Raw genomic sequence first — 12,337 nt, 5'->3', positions numbered from 1 at the left:
CATTACACATCAAACTTTTGCATTGAGAAACGCCGACTTCTTGTCTTACATAAGTTTAAATGAACAGACATATTATAAACTTTAATAAGTATATATATTTAAAGCAGAACTTAAGTAAATGGGGAGGGGAAATGATAAGAGAGAGGAGAGAAAGGTTTTTCTGTTTACTGAAATTAGTAAATAATATTACGTATCAATAGGCATATTCTATAATTTCATTTTGTTATGTGTTGACTAAAAACGTCCAGAAAAAAGGTCAATCTTATCCAGAACAATCCATCAGGACTCCAGTAAGGCATGACATTCAGCGGAATTCACAAAGTGTGTCCAACAGGACCATTTATCAAGATATGATCTTGAAGAGTCTCTAGATTGATATATTAATTCTTCCATTTTGGAAATATGGTTTACCTTACGTATCCATTCCGGAATGGTAGGTGGGAGATTTTGTTTCCACTTTGCTGGGATGCAAAGCCTCGCTGCGTTGATGAGGTGTATTATAATGGTGTCTTTGTAAACGGAGTGAGAGAGGCTAGACAAGTGTAGTAAGTATTGTCCCGCCGTGAAATCGGGAGAGTAAGTAGTTATTTGTACTATCAATTTATGTACTCCCGTCCAAAATTCAACCAATACATTGCATTCCCACCAAATGTGTATCAAACTTCCCGGCGAGACCATACATCGCCAGCAAAGGGGCGATGTGTCTGGGTTAAATTTGTGAATGACCAACGGGGTCTTGTACCATCTTGAATAGATTTTGTATCCGTTTTCTTGTGTACAGATGTTCAATGTGCCTTTGTGCAATCGTTTAAATACATTCGCCCATTGATCATTCGTCACAGAAACTTGAAGGTCCTTTTCCCAATGAAGGTTTGTGTTGTCCAATTGAGGGTCTACGTCAGAATTTAGAAGGTTATAAGTGAAGGAGATGAGGTGGCTCTGAGGGGATTCCCTAAGGCAAATTGTTTCAAATAGTGTCTTTGGCCTATACCATCCACTCATTGGTTCTAGCCTTTCAAGAAATCTAGTGATTTTAACATAATTGATATTGGAGATTTTACAATTAGGGTCAGTAGATTGGAAGGATTCAAGAGACAAAAGGATATTATTCTTAAAGAAATCTGTAGCTCTGTATAACGTTACTGGAAGAGTATCGGGTGTCGATGCGTTACTGTCAGGAAGATAAATTTCAGGATTTATTGTGATTGGGGTAACTGGTCCATACATGGAAGACACTTTCTTCGTCTTACATAAATTCCTGAATATCTTCATGGACGCTCCTACCATGGGATGTGTTTTAGTTATACGAGGGATCTTTTTGGGGTTGATCCATGGTAGGTGTCTTATAGGTGCACTTGAAAAACAGGAAAGTTCCTCCAATGCTATCCAATCTTTGGATCGAGCATGCACTTGCCAGTCAATTATCTTGGATAGGTGGCAGGCCCAGTAGTACTTGCGCAAATCCGGAACTCCGATACCTCCCAGATGCTTGGGTTCCACCAATTTGTCCCATTTAATTCGAGGTTGTTTCCCACCCCATATAAAGTTTACGCAAATCTTACGAAAGGATGTGAAAAAAGAGCTGGGGATACAAATAGGCAGTGTCTGAAATAGGTATAAAAATCTCGGTAGGATGTTCATCTTAATTATATTCGCACGGCCAAACCATGAGAATAGTCCCTTATCCCATCTTGTTAAATCGGATCTAACCACATTCAATAATGGTACAAAATTATTAGAGTATATGTCATTTAAATGGGGGGACAAATTAACGCCTAAGTAGGACAAAACTCTATCTTCCCAAACAAATGGGAAGTTCTTTTTGCATAGATTAACCTGGTCTGGAGGTAGGGAGATATTGAGGGCTCTGGATTTTGCAAAATTAATTTTCAGGTTGGACATGTCTTGGAAGATGGAAAAGTCTTTTAACAGATTGGGGAGTGTAATGATAGGATTAGTCAGAAATAATAGCACATCGTCAGCGAATGCAGCTAATTTATATTGTTTATCTCCAATGGTTATCCCCACAATGTCTTGATTGGCTCGGAGCCTACATAGGAGGGGTTCCAATATTAGAATGAATATGATCGGTGACAATGGGCATCCCTGTCGAGTTCCATTGGACACAGAGAAAGCCTCCGACAGGTTGCCATTTATTTTGATCCTTGCTGTTGGGGAGGAGTAGAGAAGGTTGATATATTGTAGCATACGTTCGTTTAGTCCCATAAATCCCAATGCTGCGTGCATATAATCCCAAGCTATCCTATCGAAGGCCTTCTCTGCGTCCAATGAAAGTACAAATCCCGGGAACTTCGATACCAGTAACCAATTTTGAATGTTAAGGACCTTGATGGTATTATCCCTGGCCTCCCTCCCAGGAGTGAATCCCACTTGATCCAAAGAGATTAGGTTATTCAGAAGGGGTAATAGGCGGTTCGCTAATATTTTCGCATACAGCTTCACATCCACGTTCAGCAGTGAAATGGGTCTGTAGTTGGAAACTAGATTTTTGTCTTTGTTCGGTTTTGGGACCATCACTATATGTGCTTCGAGCAGATCTTTGGTCGATGTCCATTGGGCTGGATCAGAATTAAATGCTTTTATAAAATGGGGGATTAGGAGTTCTTTAAAGGTTTTAAAATAATCAACTGAGAAACCGTCAGGGCCCGGGCTTTTCCCAACATTAAGTTGTTTGAGAGCTCCAAGAGCTTCACCTGTTTCCAAGGGCTTATCCAAGTCTTTGGCTATCTTTGGGTCAATCGGTTTGGGACAGTATGAGCTTAGAAAATCAGTGATCATGGATCTCCTTGATCTTGAGTCGAATTTCGGCGTTGTGTCACGTAAATTATATAAATTAGAGTAGAATTTTTGGAACTGTCTGGTAATATCAGAAGTACAGGTTAATTTTTTACCTGTTGGATCATTGATTGAGTGGATGTTGTCAAATTTCTTGTTAGAAGCATTCAGGGAGTTAGCTAGAAGTCTGCCCGTTTTGTTACCATATTCATAAAAGAATTTCTGCGAGTAAACCTTGTTACGTTTAATTTTTTCCTCCAATATTTGAAGTAATTCATTCCTGGCAGTAGTTAATTCAGCTAGTACATCTGATGCGAGTGAGCGTTTATGACTTCTTTCTAACATCTCTATTCGGTCAGTAAGTAGTTTTATACGTTCCCACCTATCTTTATTCCTTTTTGCCAACAAGGAAATCAGCTCGCTTCTTATCACACATTTGTGAGCTAGCCATAATGTGGGAGGATGCACGTCAGACGTTGAGTTTTCCTTGAAGTAATAAGAAATTGCAGAATCTAATTTTCGGATTATGTTTTTGTCATTTAATAATGAATTATCCAGTCTCCAAGGTTTCCGGGAAAGGGGTTTGTCTTCAAAGGACAAACACATCGTAATGGGATTATGATCGGATAGGATCATGGGATCTATAGAAGTGTTGTCCAGTAATTCCAGGCCGTTTTGCGAAATATAAAAATAGTCTAACCTAGAGTAGGAATTATGTGGGGGGGAGTAGAAGGTATAGTCTTTAGAAGAGGGGTTCATGGTGCGCCAGGAGTCGTGCAACGATAGACGGTGTAGCAATTTTTTAATTAAATTCAATGTTCTGTATGGGGTCTTGGAGGAGCCCGATGAGGTGTCTAAAAGGGGGTTCATTGTTAAATTGAAGTCTCCACCTAGTATCACTAGACCCGAAGCAGAGTTCTAGTGATTCTATTATGTCTGTAAAGAACGGGGCGTGAAGTCTATTTGGGGCGTATATGTTAGCCAGGGTTACAGATTGGTTGTATAGTGTACCTTTTATGAACAAGAATCTACCCTCCCTATCAACCTTAGTATCCAAAATTTGTATGGGACAGTGTTTAGATATCAAAATAGAAACCCCTTTGCTCTTGGAATCGGAGTTAGTGGCATGTAAGATGTGGGGAAAGTATTTATCGGTAAAGATGGTATAGTTATCAGTCTTAAAGTGTGTTTCTTGCAGGAAAATTATGTCAGAGCCCGATTTCTTTAGAAGTAGCAGAAGTTTTGACCTTTTTTCTGGTATATTGAGCCCTTTGGTGTTCAAGGAGTATAATTTGATCCTCCTTTTCGCAGCATTCATATTATTAGCGGAAAAGGACATTTCAGTAAATAGAATAGAATTGAATGATCAGGTCTGGAAGAAGGGGGAAAAGGAAAAAAAAAAAAGGGGGGAAGAAAAATAACAAAAATAAAATAATAAAAAGAGATAATCTACTGTATCTTTGAAACCTCCTGAAGGAGGATAGAAATCAAAATATAATATGTAGCAATGTCTCTATGCCCTATACCTGAAAGGTGAGATAGGCAAAGATTGTTGCTACTTGGGTGTTGAAATCTAACTAAGTCCAAAATCAACAACAGGACTAAATCACTACCCGCCGCCACAACTGTGTTTATAATAAATATTTACCGTAAGAGGCACATATATATTACAAAAGTTAACCATTCACCCTACTAAAAAATAGATAAACATATATTGAACAAGAACCACAAGTGTTGCGTACATGTACAGGTCATCTCACTCAGTTTGATTATCACAGAACTGGTAGTCATGCCGACCATCAGCTGGTGTGTAAACAAGCACATTGCCAATGCAGGGAATTCACTGCTATAATGCAAATCGGGTTCACTAAAGGAAAATAATGCACAAGACTGGTATAACTAGTAGTCCAGAAAATGTGGATATAAAAGGGCACTTTAAACCTAATATGCCAATAAATAAGACATATTATTTGAAAAGTGCCTTGTCAGTATAAACGAAGTTACTTTTCAATAACCCTTCAGATATTATACCTAGAATTAATGTGAAAATTAGGAGAAAAGGGAGAACGGAAAACAGTTCTAGGCTTAAGTAAAACAAAACAATTCAAAATATTAATATTCTTTCCTCGCCCTCCTGGGCTTAGGTGTAGTTGTAGCTCGAGGATCGTTCACCGAATCTGCGCCGGGTGGCAGTCTGTTGTCCGATGATTGGGAACGTCGTCTCCGGACCCTGGAGGAGGATGTTTCCATCAGATCATCTCTAGCTTCGTCTTTTGCGGGAGTCTTAGCTCTAAAGTCTGCATACCAATTTGGCAGATCCATATACTCTATATCCATTGTTTTGCAGAATGACCGTAGGTCCTCTGGAACTCTCAGAACCGCAACGTGACCCTGATTATTGGCTTGTAGACCGAATGGGAACTTCCATTTGTATATGATCCCCTTGTCACGCAATTTGTCTAGGAGTGGTTTCACATCCCTCCTATTCTGCAGGGTAATATGAGACAAGTCTTGATAAAAGGAGATGACGTTTCCTTCATACACGTATTTAGCTCTTAGTCTAGCATTTCTGAGTATGTTTTCCTTAAGTAAGAAATCGTCTATGTGACAGATTATGTCTCTGGGGGGGATCAGATGGTTTGCCTCTCGGTCGAAGCGCTCTATGGATGCGCTCCATATTGATGGTAGTCTGCGGAGGTCGTCCTAATAAGTTGTTAAAAATTCCTCCGTTTCGGGTAAAAATGGTATCAAAAGATTCCCTGGGGTTACGGGATGTCAAGTGGCCAATATGGGATGATCGGTCCTCTTACCGGCGCCTATATGTTCAGAGCTTCGTCCGTGGCGGTGGGAGCTTTCCGTTCAAGCTGCCATACCTGAGCTCGGCTAGACCACGCCCCGATCTTGACTTTTTGAATACTTTGACATGCAAAGGAGGGGTTCGAGGTCTTATAGACCCCCAATCTCTCCATAAAGAGTACACGTGCTGCCTATTACTGTCACAATGGATGTTTACCTTCCTTGTGACAGAAATAACAGTGATTAAAAGCATAACAATGTAAAATGACAGTGTAAATATATATATATATATATATTGTAAATATACTAAATATCGGCTATCTGCAGGAGAGGTGGCCGAAATATCGGTATTGTATCAGCACCAAAAAAATTATATCGGTCGATCCATAATACAGTGTCCCCCCAGTATTAGAGCGGATACTAGCACTTTTCTAAAGAATCTGTAAATAGCCTCAAAATGAATTCACCAGACCACTACTTTGTGAAGATATCATAGTTAAGAGACTCTACTAAGTCTTTTGGTGGGTATGATGTAATATATTTATAAACAAAAAGGCATCAACATTTCAAAACACAGTAGACTATATAGTATAACTAGGCCATTTGATGACATTTTAGCCAATTGTGAAACAAATACAATCCTTGGTGTTTTGATACATCGGCTGATTCGCCCCATGATGGGGTCCCATTAAAGTCCATTTTTGATGTTTGCAAACAGCCATGCTAAAAATGTAGTCTCATTACTTGTCACTGAGCTCAAGTAGCCATACATATAAGGAAAGTTGCCATTTAGTTGACTTGCATATGCTACATGCTTACTTTGGATTTCTTTAAATATTTAAAATAATTAGCAAACCAATCAATACAATCTCATATAAGCTCTAACATGTTATTTGAAGTTACATTGTTCCATAGTTCAGGTCCTCTTTAAAATAACAAAAATGTAATACTAGTACTTCCTTTTGGATAGTACAATTAAAAAAAAAACCTTGTCATTTCTGGATGGGGCGCGTGTGTGTGTGTGTATAATATATATTAGGGGTGCAACGGATCAAAAAACTCACGGTTCGGATCGTTCCTCGGATCAGGAGACACGGATCGGATCATTTTTCGGATCGGCAAAAAAAAAAAAATCTCCCCCACTGTAATATCCACATGTCCCCCCCCCCCCACCAACTATAGTACCCCCTCAGTGCAGACACCCCCCCTCCTCTCAGTACAGTGACCCCCCCCTCCGTACAGTGACCCCCCCTCCGTACAGTGACCCCCCCTCCTCAGCAGTGACCCCCCCTCAGTAGTGACCCCCTCTCAGTAGTGACCCCCTCCTCAGTACAGTGACCCCCCCTCCTCAGTACAGTGACCCCCCCTCCTCAGTACAGTGACCCCCCCTCCTCAGTACAGTGACCCCCCCTCAGTACAGTGACCCCCCCCTCAGCTAGTACTGACAGGCACTCCCCGAGCGGTGTGTCCGAGTGCGGGCTCCTCCTCTGTGGGTGTAAACAGAGGAGGGCCACGGCTCCGGAGCTAGGCCGAAGCCGCGGCCTTTCCTAATGTTACGGCGGCGGCTCCGGAGCTAGGCCGAAGCCGCGGCCTTTCCTAGCGTTATGGTCGCGGCTCCGGAGGTAGGCCGAAGCCGCGGCCATAACATTAGGAAAGGCTGCGGCTTCTGCCTAACTCCGGAGCCGCCGCCGTAACATTAGGAAAGGCCGCGGCTTCGGCCTAGCTGCGGAGCCGTGGCAATCCGCGGATCACAGTGTGATCCGATCCGAAGGGGGTGACCCGTTCGGATCACGGATCAACTGTGATCCGTTGCACCCCTAATATATATACATATATATACATATATATACATACATACATACATACATATATACATATATATACATACATACATATATATATATATATATATATATATATACATACATACATACATACATACATACATACATACACACACACACACACACACACACACATATACACACACACACATACATACATACACACACGTCTACAGTATATGCATTCACTTTGTGAAAAACCTGCTTACAGCACTGGTAACTGTGCTAAACTAAGATGGACTTATAATGAAAGTACATTCGTTTTGAAGTTTTTATTACAAAAAGAAGAAAGCCTGTAGAAACATGTAATTTCCCCCAAACAATTATTTAATCACCTTATTCCCAGTTTCACTTTTATTATATGTTTTGTGACATTAGGTTTAAACAATACTGCTTAGGAGAAAAAAAAAAAACACAAGATACATTTAATAAATTAAAGTCTGAAAAACAAAAACATACGTAATTCTGGCTTACGAAAAAGTAAAATTAAAAAAAGTTTGTTTTAAAACTTAAAGTCCGTCAATAACTGCCCATTGCTTGTTCTTTTGTATGCTGCACTCAGTGCATACCAATTGATATGTAAACATTGTGTATACATCACCAATATATTGTATACTGGCTTCAATAATAAAACGCCTTAAATCCAATCACAAATGCCACATTTTATAAATCGTCCATGTTTTCTGCTACCATACATTCAATGTCTCCTTCTGCAGAACTACCTGTAGCATTCTGGCCCACTCAGACCTTGAATAAAGAGCATTTATCACATGCAAGTGGGATAACAACAACAACAACAACAACAACAAAAAGCTTGTTAATCCTTGTTTTTCTTCTTTTAGAGAGGAAGAAGTTCTGGGGGGTTTTCCCCATAACAGAATTTTGCAACTGGATTCCTGTAAGTGTTCTCATGTTGGACACTCTGCAAATAAAATAAGCAATTACATGTATGGTTAAAAAAATAAAATAAAAAAAATAAAGATTTTACACATTCAATGTCAAAATAAACCTACAAAAAAAATATTTTACACCACGTATATGAGCTATATATTTGTCTCCCAGTGTATCAGGCTCCCCGCAAGAAGCATTTTGATAAACACTTTGGGACCTGCTGGACTATTCCCTACACGATATACATTTGCTACACCTCCTTGATGTAATATGTTGTATTACGTTATACTCAATGGTCTTTCCATCTTAAATATGTAGGTGCAGTGTTCTTATGGCAGGAGGAATGACACAATTAGGGAGACATTTTACTTGAAATGATTTTATCATTTTGTATTAAATAAATATTGGTGATTTTAATATATTGTGGTAGGTAATTTTCTAAGGCAATATCTGGGCACCTTTAAAGTCCCTTTTCATTTTTGGTGTATTTGGCTTAAACAAACTATTTGCTACATAAACAGAAGTGCTTCCTGTCAGCACTGTATCTACAGTATGCCCCGCTGTGTACCAACAGTGGGAAGATGACTTCCCATCCCGTTCCTAGAATAAAATCAGGCCGGAACTCAGCCATTCGTAGGAAGCTTTGTATTCTATGAATGAATACAAAGCTTCCTGTGATTGGCTGAGGCAGCCAGATGACGTCATGATCTCTACCACAGCCAATCAGAGGAAGCTTTGTACTCATTACCACAATACACAGCTTTCTTATGAATGGCTGACCAACTATTTTGTTCTGGGAATGGGGCAGGAACACAGCACTGTATACTGAATGTAGCTGAGGCTACATATACAGCTTATACAGTGCACCCAGCAAGCACACCTGTTAGTGAAGGAAATAGCTTGACCCAAACAAACTATTTAAAAGGCAGTTTTAGACTTTAAGAATCACAATTAGATCACCATTGTTACTCTCTTTGCCTTTCTTCTACATAGAGGAAATGAGCTTACTTAGTTGAGCCACTATTTGCTGTACCTTTGGCAGAGGATAGTTAGTTAATGCATGTGAGGCCTAGGGCCGACCTTAGTTAAAAGGTCATAACAATTTTCAACCAATTCCTGTAGAAAGGGTAGGCAAGGTCAGATACTTGGGATTTCTCTTCGTATGGCTTGCAGAGCTTGCTGGACAAAATACTGCTTTTCCATTTCATTTGCAAGAATCAATTTTATGATGAGCGATTTTTCTACAAATGTTTGAATAAAAAAAAATCTAACCCTGTATGGTCAGCTTAAGAGGCCGATATATCAAAAGAGTGGTTATAACATCATGAAAGCTATAAACAGTTAAAACAAGAAGTCAGTCACTTTAATACGTCAAAAAGGACCATAAATAAATTAGTAGGCGCAGATAGGACCTATTTCTCTGGCACATTTAGGGCCGATTCACACTAAATCACATGTGTTGTAGCACGCACATTTTCATGGCGGAATGCAGTGCAGGACACAATGATGAAGTGCAGGACAGCACAGGTGCATTCTGGACATTTGTTGGCTTGTCAAACATAATGGCACTGCAATGTACTAGCAGTTCACTGCTGTGCATCATGTGGTATTATGCACATTACCAAAAAGTGGGTACTGTAGTTTGTATTAACTCTTTCAGTCCAAGCAAACAGGTTATGTTAAACCTATGGGTAGGAATATGGGAGCAATCACTGCTGACTTGTTTACAAGCGCCAAGTCTGTCACTCCTGGCTTTACTACCTAGTGAAACAATGACCCAAAACAAGCATGCATCCAATGAAGTCTAAGGCTGCATTCACACCTGAACGCGGCATATTGTCCCGCGATTTGCCGCGACAAAACGTGGCGTTTTTTACAGCGGTTTTCGTTGGAGGGGCGATTTACACATTGTCGGCTATGGCCGAACGCCGAAGCCGCCTGAAAAAAAAAAGGGTCAGGGACTTGTTTTGAGCTTCAGGTGTACGGCGTGGAGATGTGAACCATCTCCATAGCCGACAATGTTAAATCACCCCTCCAGCGTATTTCAGGCTGCAATAGCGTCGGGCATAAAAACGCCTAGGTGTGAATGGAGCCTAAAAAGTCTCGACTTTAATCCCACTTGCTTATTCCATGCCTGTGGCAGAGTAGGATGTGCAGTCAGGATCAGGAGGAGGGCACCAGACCTTGAATTTTTTTTAAATAATTATGCAATGGCAGATCCAAAAAAGCTGTGCCCACAGGAGTAATACAAGTTCACTCATCTGTATCCTATCAGCTACAAACAGTAGAATTTAGTATATCAAGCCTGATACCAATAGATTCATCCCAGATGAATCAGTGAAGCTTCACTCAGGTCTGAATATGCAAATAAACTCTATACAGCGCAATTGGGCTACATATTCAGGTCTATGTGCATTAAACCAAATTTAAAATGAATATAATAAATATTGTGCATAAATAACAAGTGCTTTGTGACTTGCCTGTAGTGGGTGGTCAAATAAATTTGGCGAGTTCTCTGTGTTGGTGATGGAGGATCACTGGAGCGTTAAAGGCATAGTGCCCTTACTTGCTTGAGAATTTTGCACAAGAGCACTTTTATGGGATTTAATGTATTTATAAAGGGCATAGAGCCTGAACCTGTTGGAGACACTTTTGGGGAATTTTGACACATGGACACTTTATTGGTGCACTTTATTGAATAGTATATTCATTTTAATTTTGGTTTAGCGCACATAGACCTGAATATATAGACCGGTGGTCTCCAAACTGCGGCCCGAGGGCCATATGCGGCCCGTTGCTTGCCTTTATCCGGCCCTTGGGGCAATATCTCTCCCACTGATACGAGACACTATTCTGCCATCTGACACCAACAGTGAAGCACCATTTCTCCCACTAACACCACTAATAGGGCACTATTCTTCCCTATGATACAAACGATGGGGCACTATTCCTCCCCCTAATACCAGATGTTTAGTCCCACTGATGCCAGGAAAATTTCCACCCCCGCTGGCCAAAATCTGGCCCTCCAAAAGTCTGAAGGACAATAAACCGGCCCTTTGTTTAGAATGTTTGGAGACCCCTGATATAGACCAATAGCACTGTACAGAGTTTATTTGCATAAGCGTCAAGTGCCTGCCTTGGTGATTCGGTGCATGTTAGTAGAACTCAGATCTGAATGTTTTCCTTTGGGTATGGTCAGCTTTTGTAGCAGCAGTGCAGTACAATATAACATATTTGTTTTGCAAATAAAATATACATTCCTATCAGTAGTTTTTTTTTTTTTTTGGCTTCAATACACAAAGGACATATCGAGCTAAAAAGGCTATGATAGAGAAATCTTCAGAATAATAGGACATTGCCTCTAATCACTGTGAAAAAAGCTGCGCTGCGAAATGTGAAACAATATCAACGTGACGTTCAAATATAAATAGGTGCTAGCATGCACAATCACTAGTGAATTCTAAGAAAACCAAGAAAACAAATGAATAGTGCAAAGTCCATATGAATGGAGAAATCGCAGAGAATATCAAAAGAAGGCAGAAAATTCTCCAAATGGGTGAAAAGTATCCTGGCAGTATCCCGTGAATCTGTGAGACAGATGATAGTGTCCTCCACCAGTAAATCCTAGCTGCTTACCAGATAGTTGAAATAATCAAGCATGTAGCCAAGTAAAAACCACCGAGATAGTTTCCAGGATCTCCAGGGTACTTTTTCCACTTTCACAAGTCAGACCACTCAATCTCCATAGTGTAACCCAAAAGAGAGAAGGCTGACATAGTGTTTTACCATAAAAAGGGTTTTTATTAATAAAAATGGTTGCACTTACAATTATGCAGTAAAAATCGTGCGTGTAGTTTGTTTAGCCGGCCGGCTGTACTGTCCGCTCGTCCTTCCGGATAGGCAGCGCAAATCGTGGTGACGTCAGCACGTCGCTCTTCCCAACGCCGTTTCGTCCAATGACTTCTTCCAGGAGTACCCCTGGAAGAAGTCATTGGACGAAACGGCGTTGG

General features: G+C 40.4%; 1 protein-coding gene across 2 annotated transcripts in view; it reads right to left on the bottom strand.

Moving 5' to 3' along the window:
* Positions 1 to 7,693: 7,693 nt before the first annotated feature.
* The window catches only part of SPRING1 (SREBF pathway regulator in golgi 1), a 34,617-nt gene continuing 29,973 nt past the window's right edge, over positions 7,694 to 12,337 (bottom strand). For both annotated transcript variants that reach the window (XM_040345995.1, XM_040345987.1), the window contains one exon: positions 7,694 to 8,358. In XM_040345995.1, the coding sequence (XP_040201929.1) occupies positions 8,345 to 8,358 (14 nt within the window). In that variant the 3' untranslated portion in view covers positions 7,694 to 8,344. The remainder of the gene's footprint in view (positions 8,359 to 12,337) is intronic.

The sequence above is a fragment of the Rana temporaria genome, chromosome 1, assembly GCF_905171775.1.
Source record: "Rana temporaria chromosome 1, aRanTem1.1, whole genome shotgun sequence".
NCBI classification, from domain to species: domain Eukaryota; kingdom Metazoa; phylum Chordata; class Amphibia; order Anura; family Ranidae; genus Rana; species Rana temporaria.
This window is presented reverse-complemented; position numbering and strand designations above follow the sequence as displayed.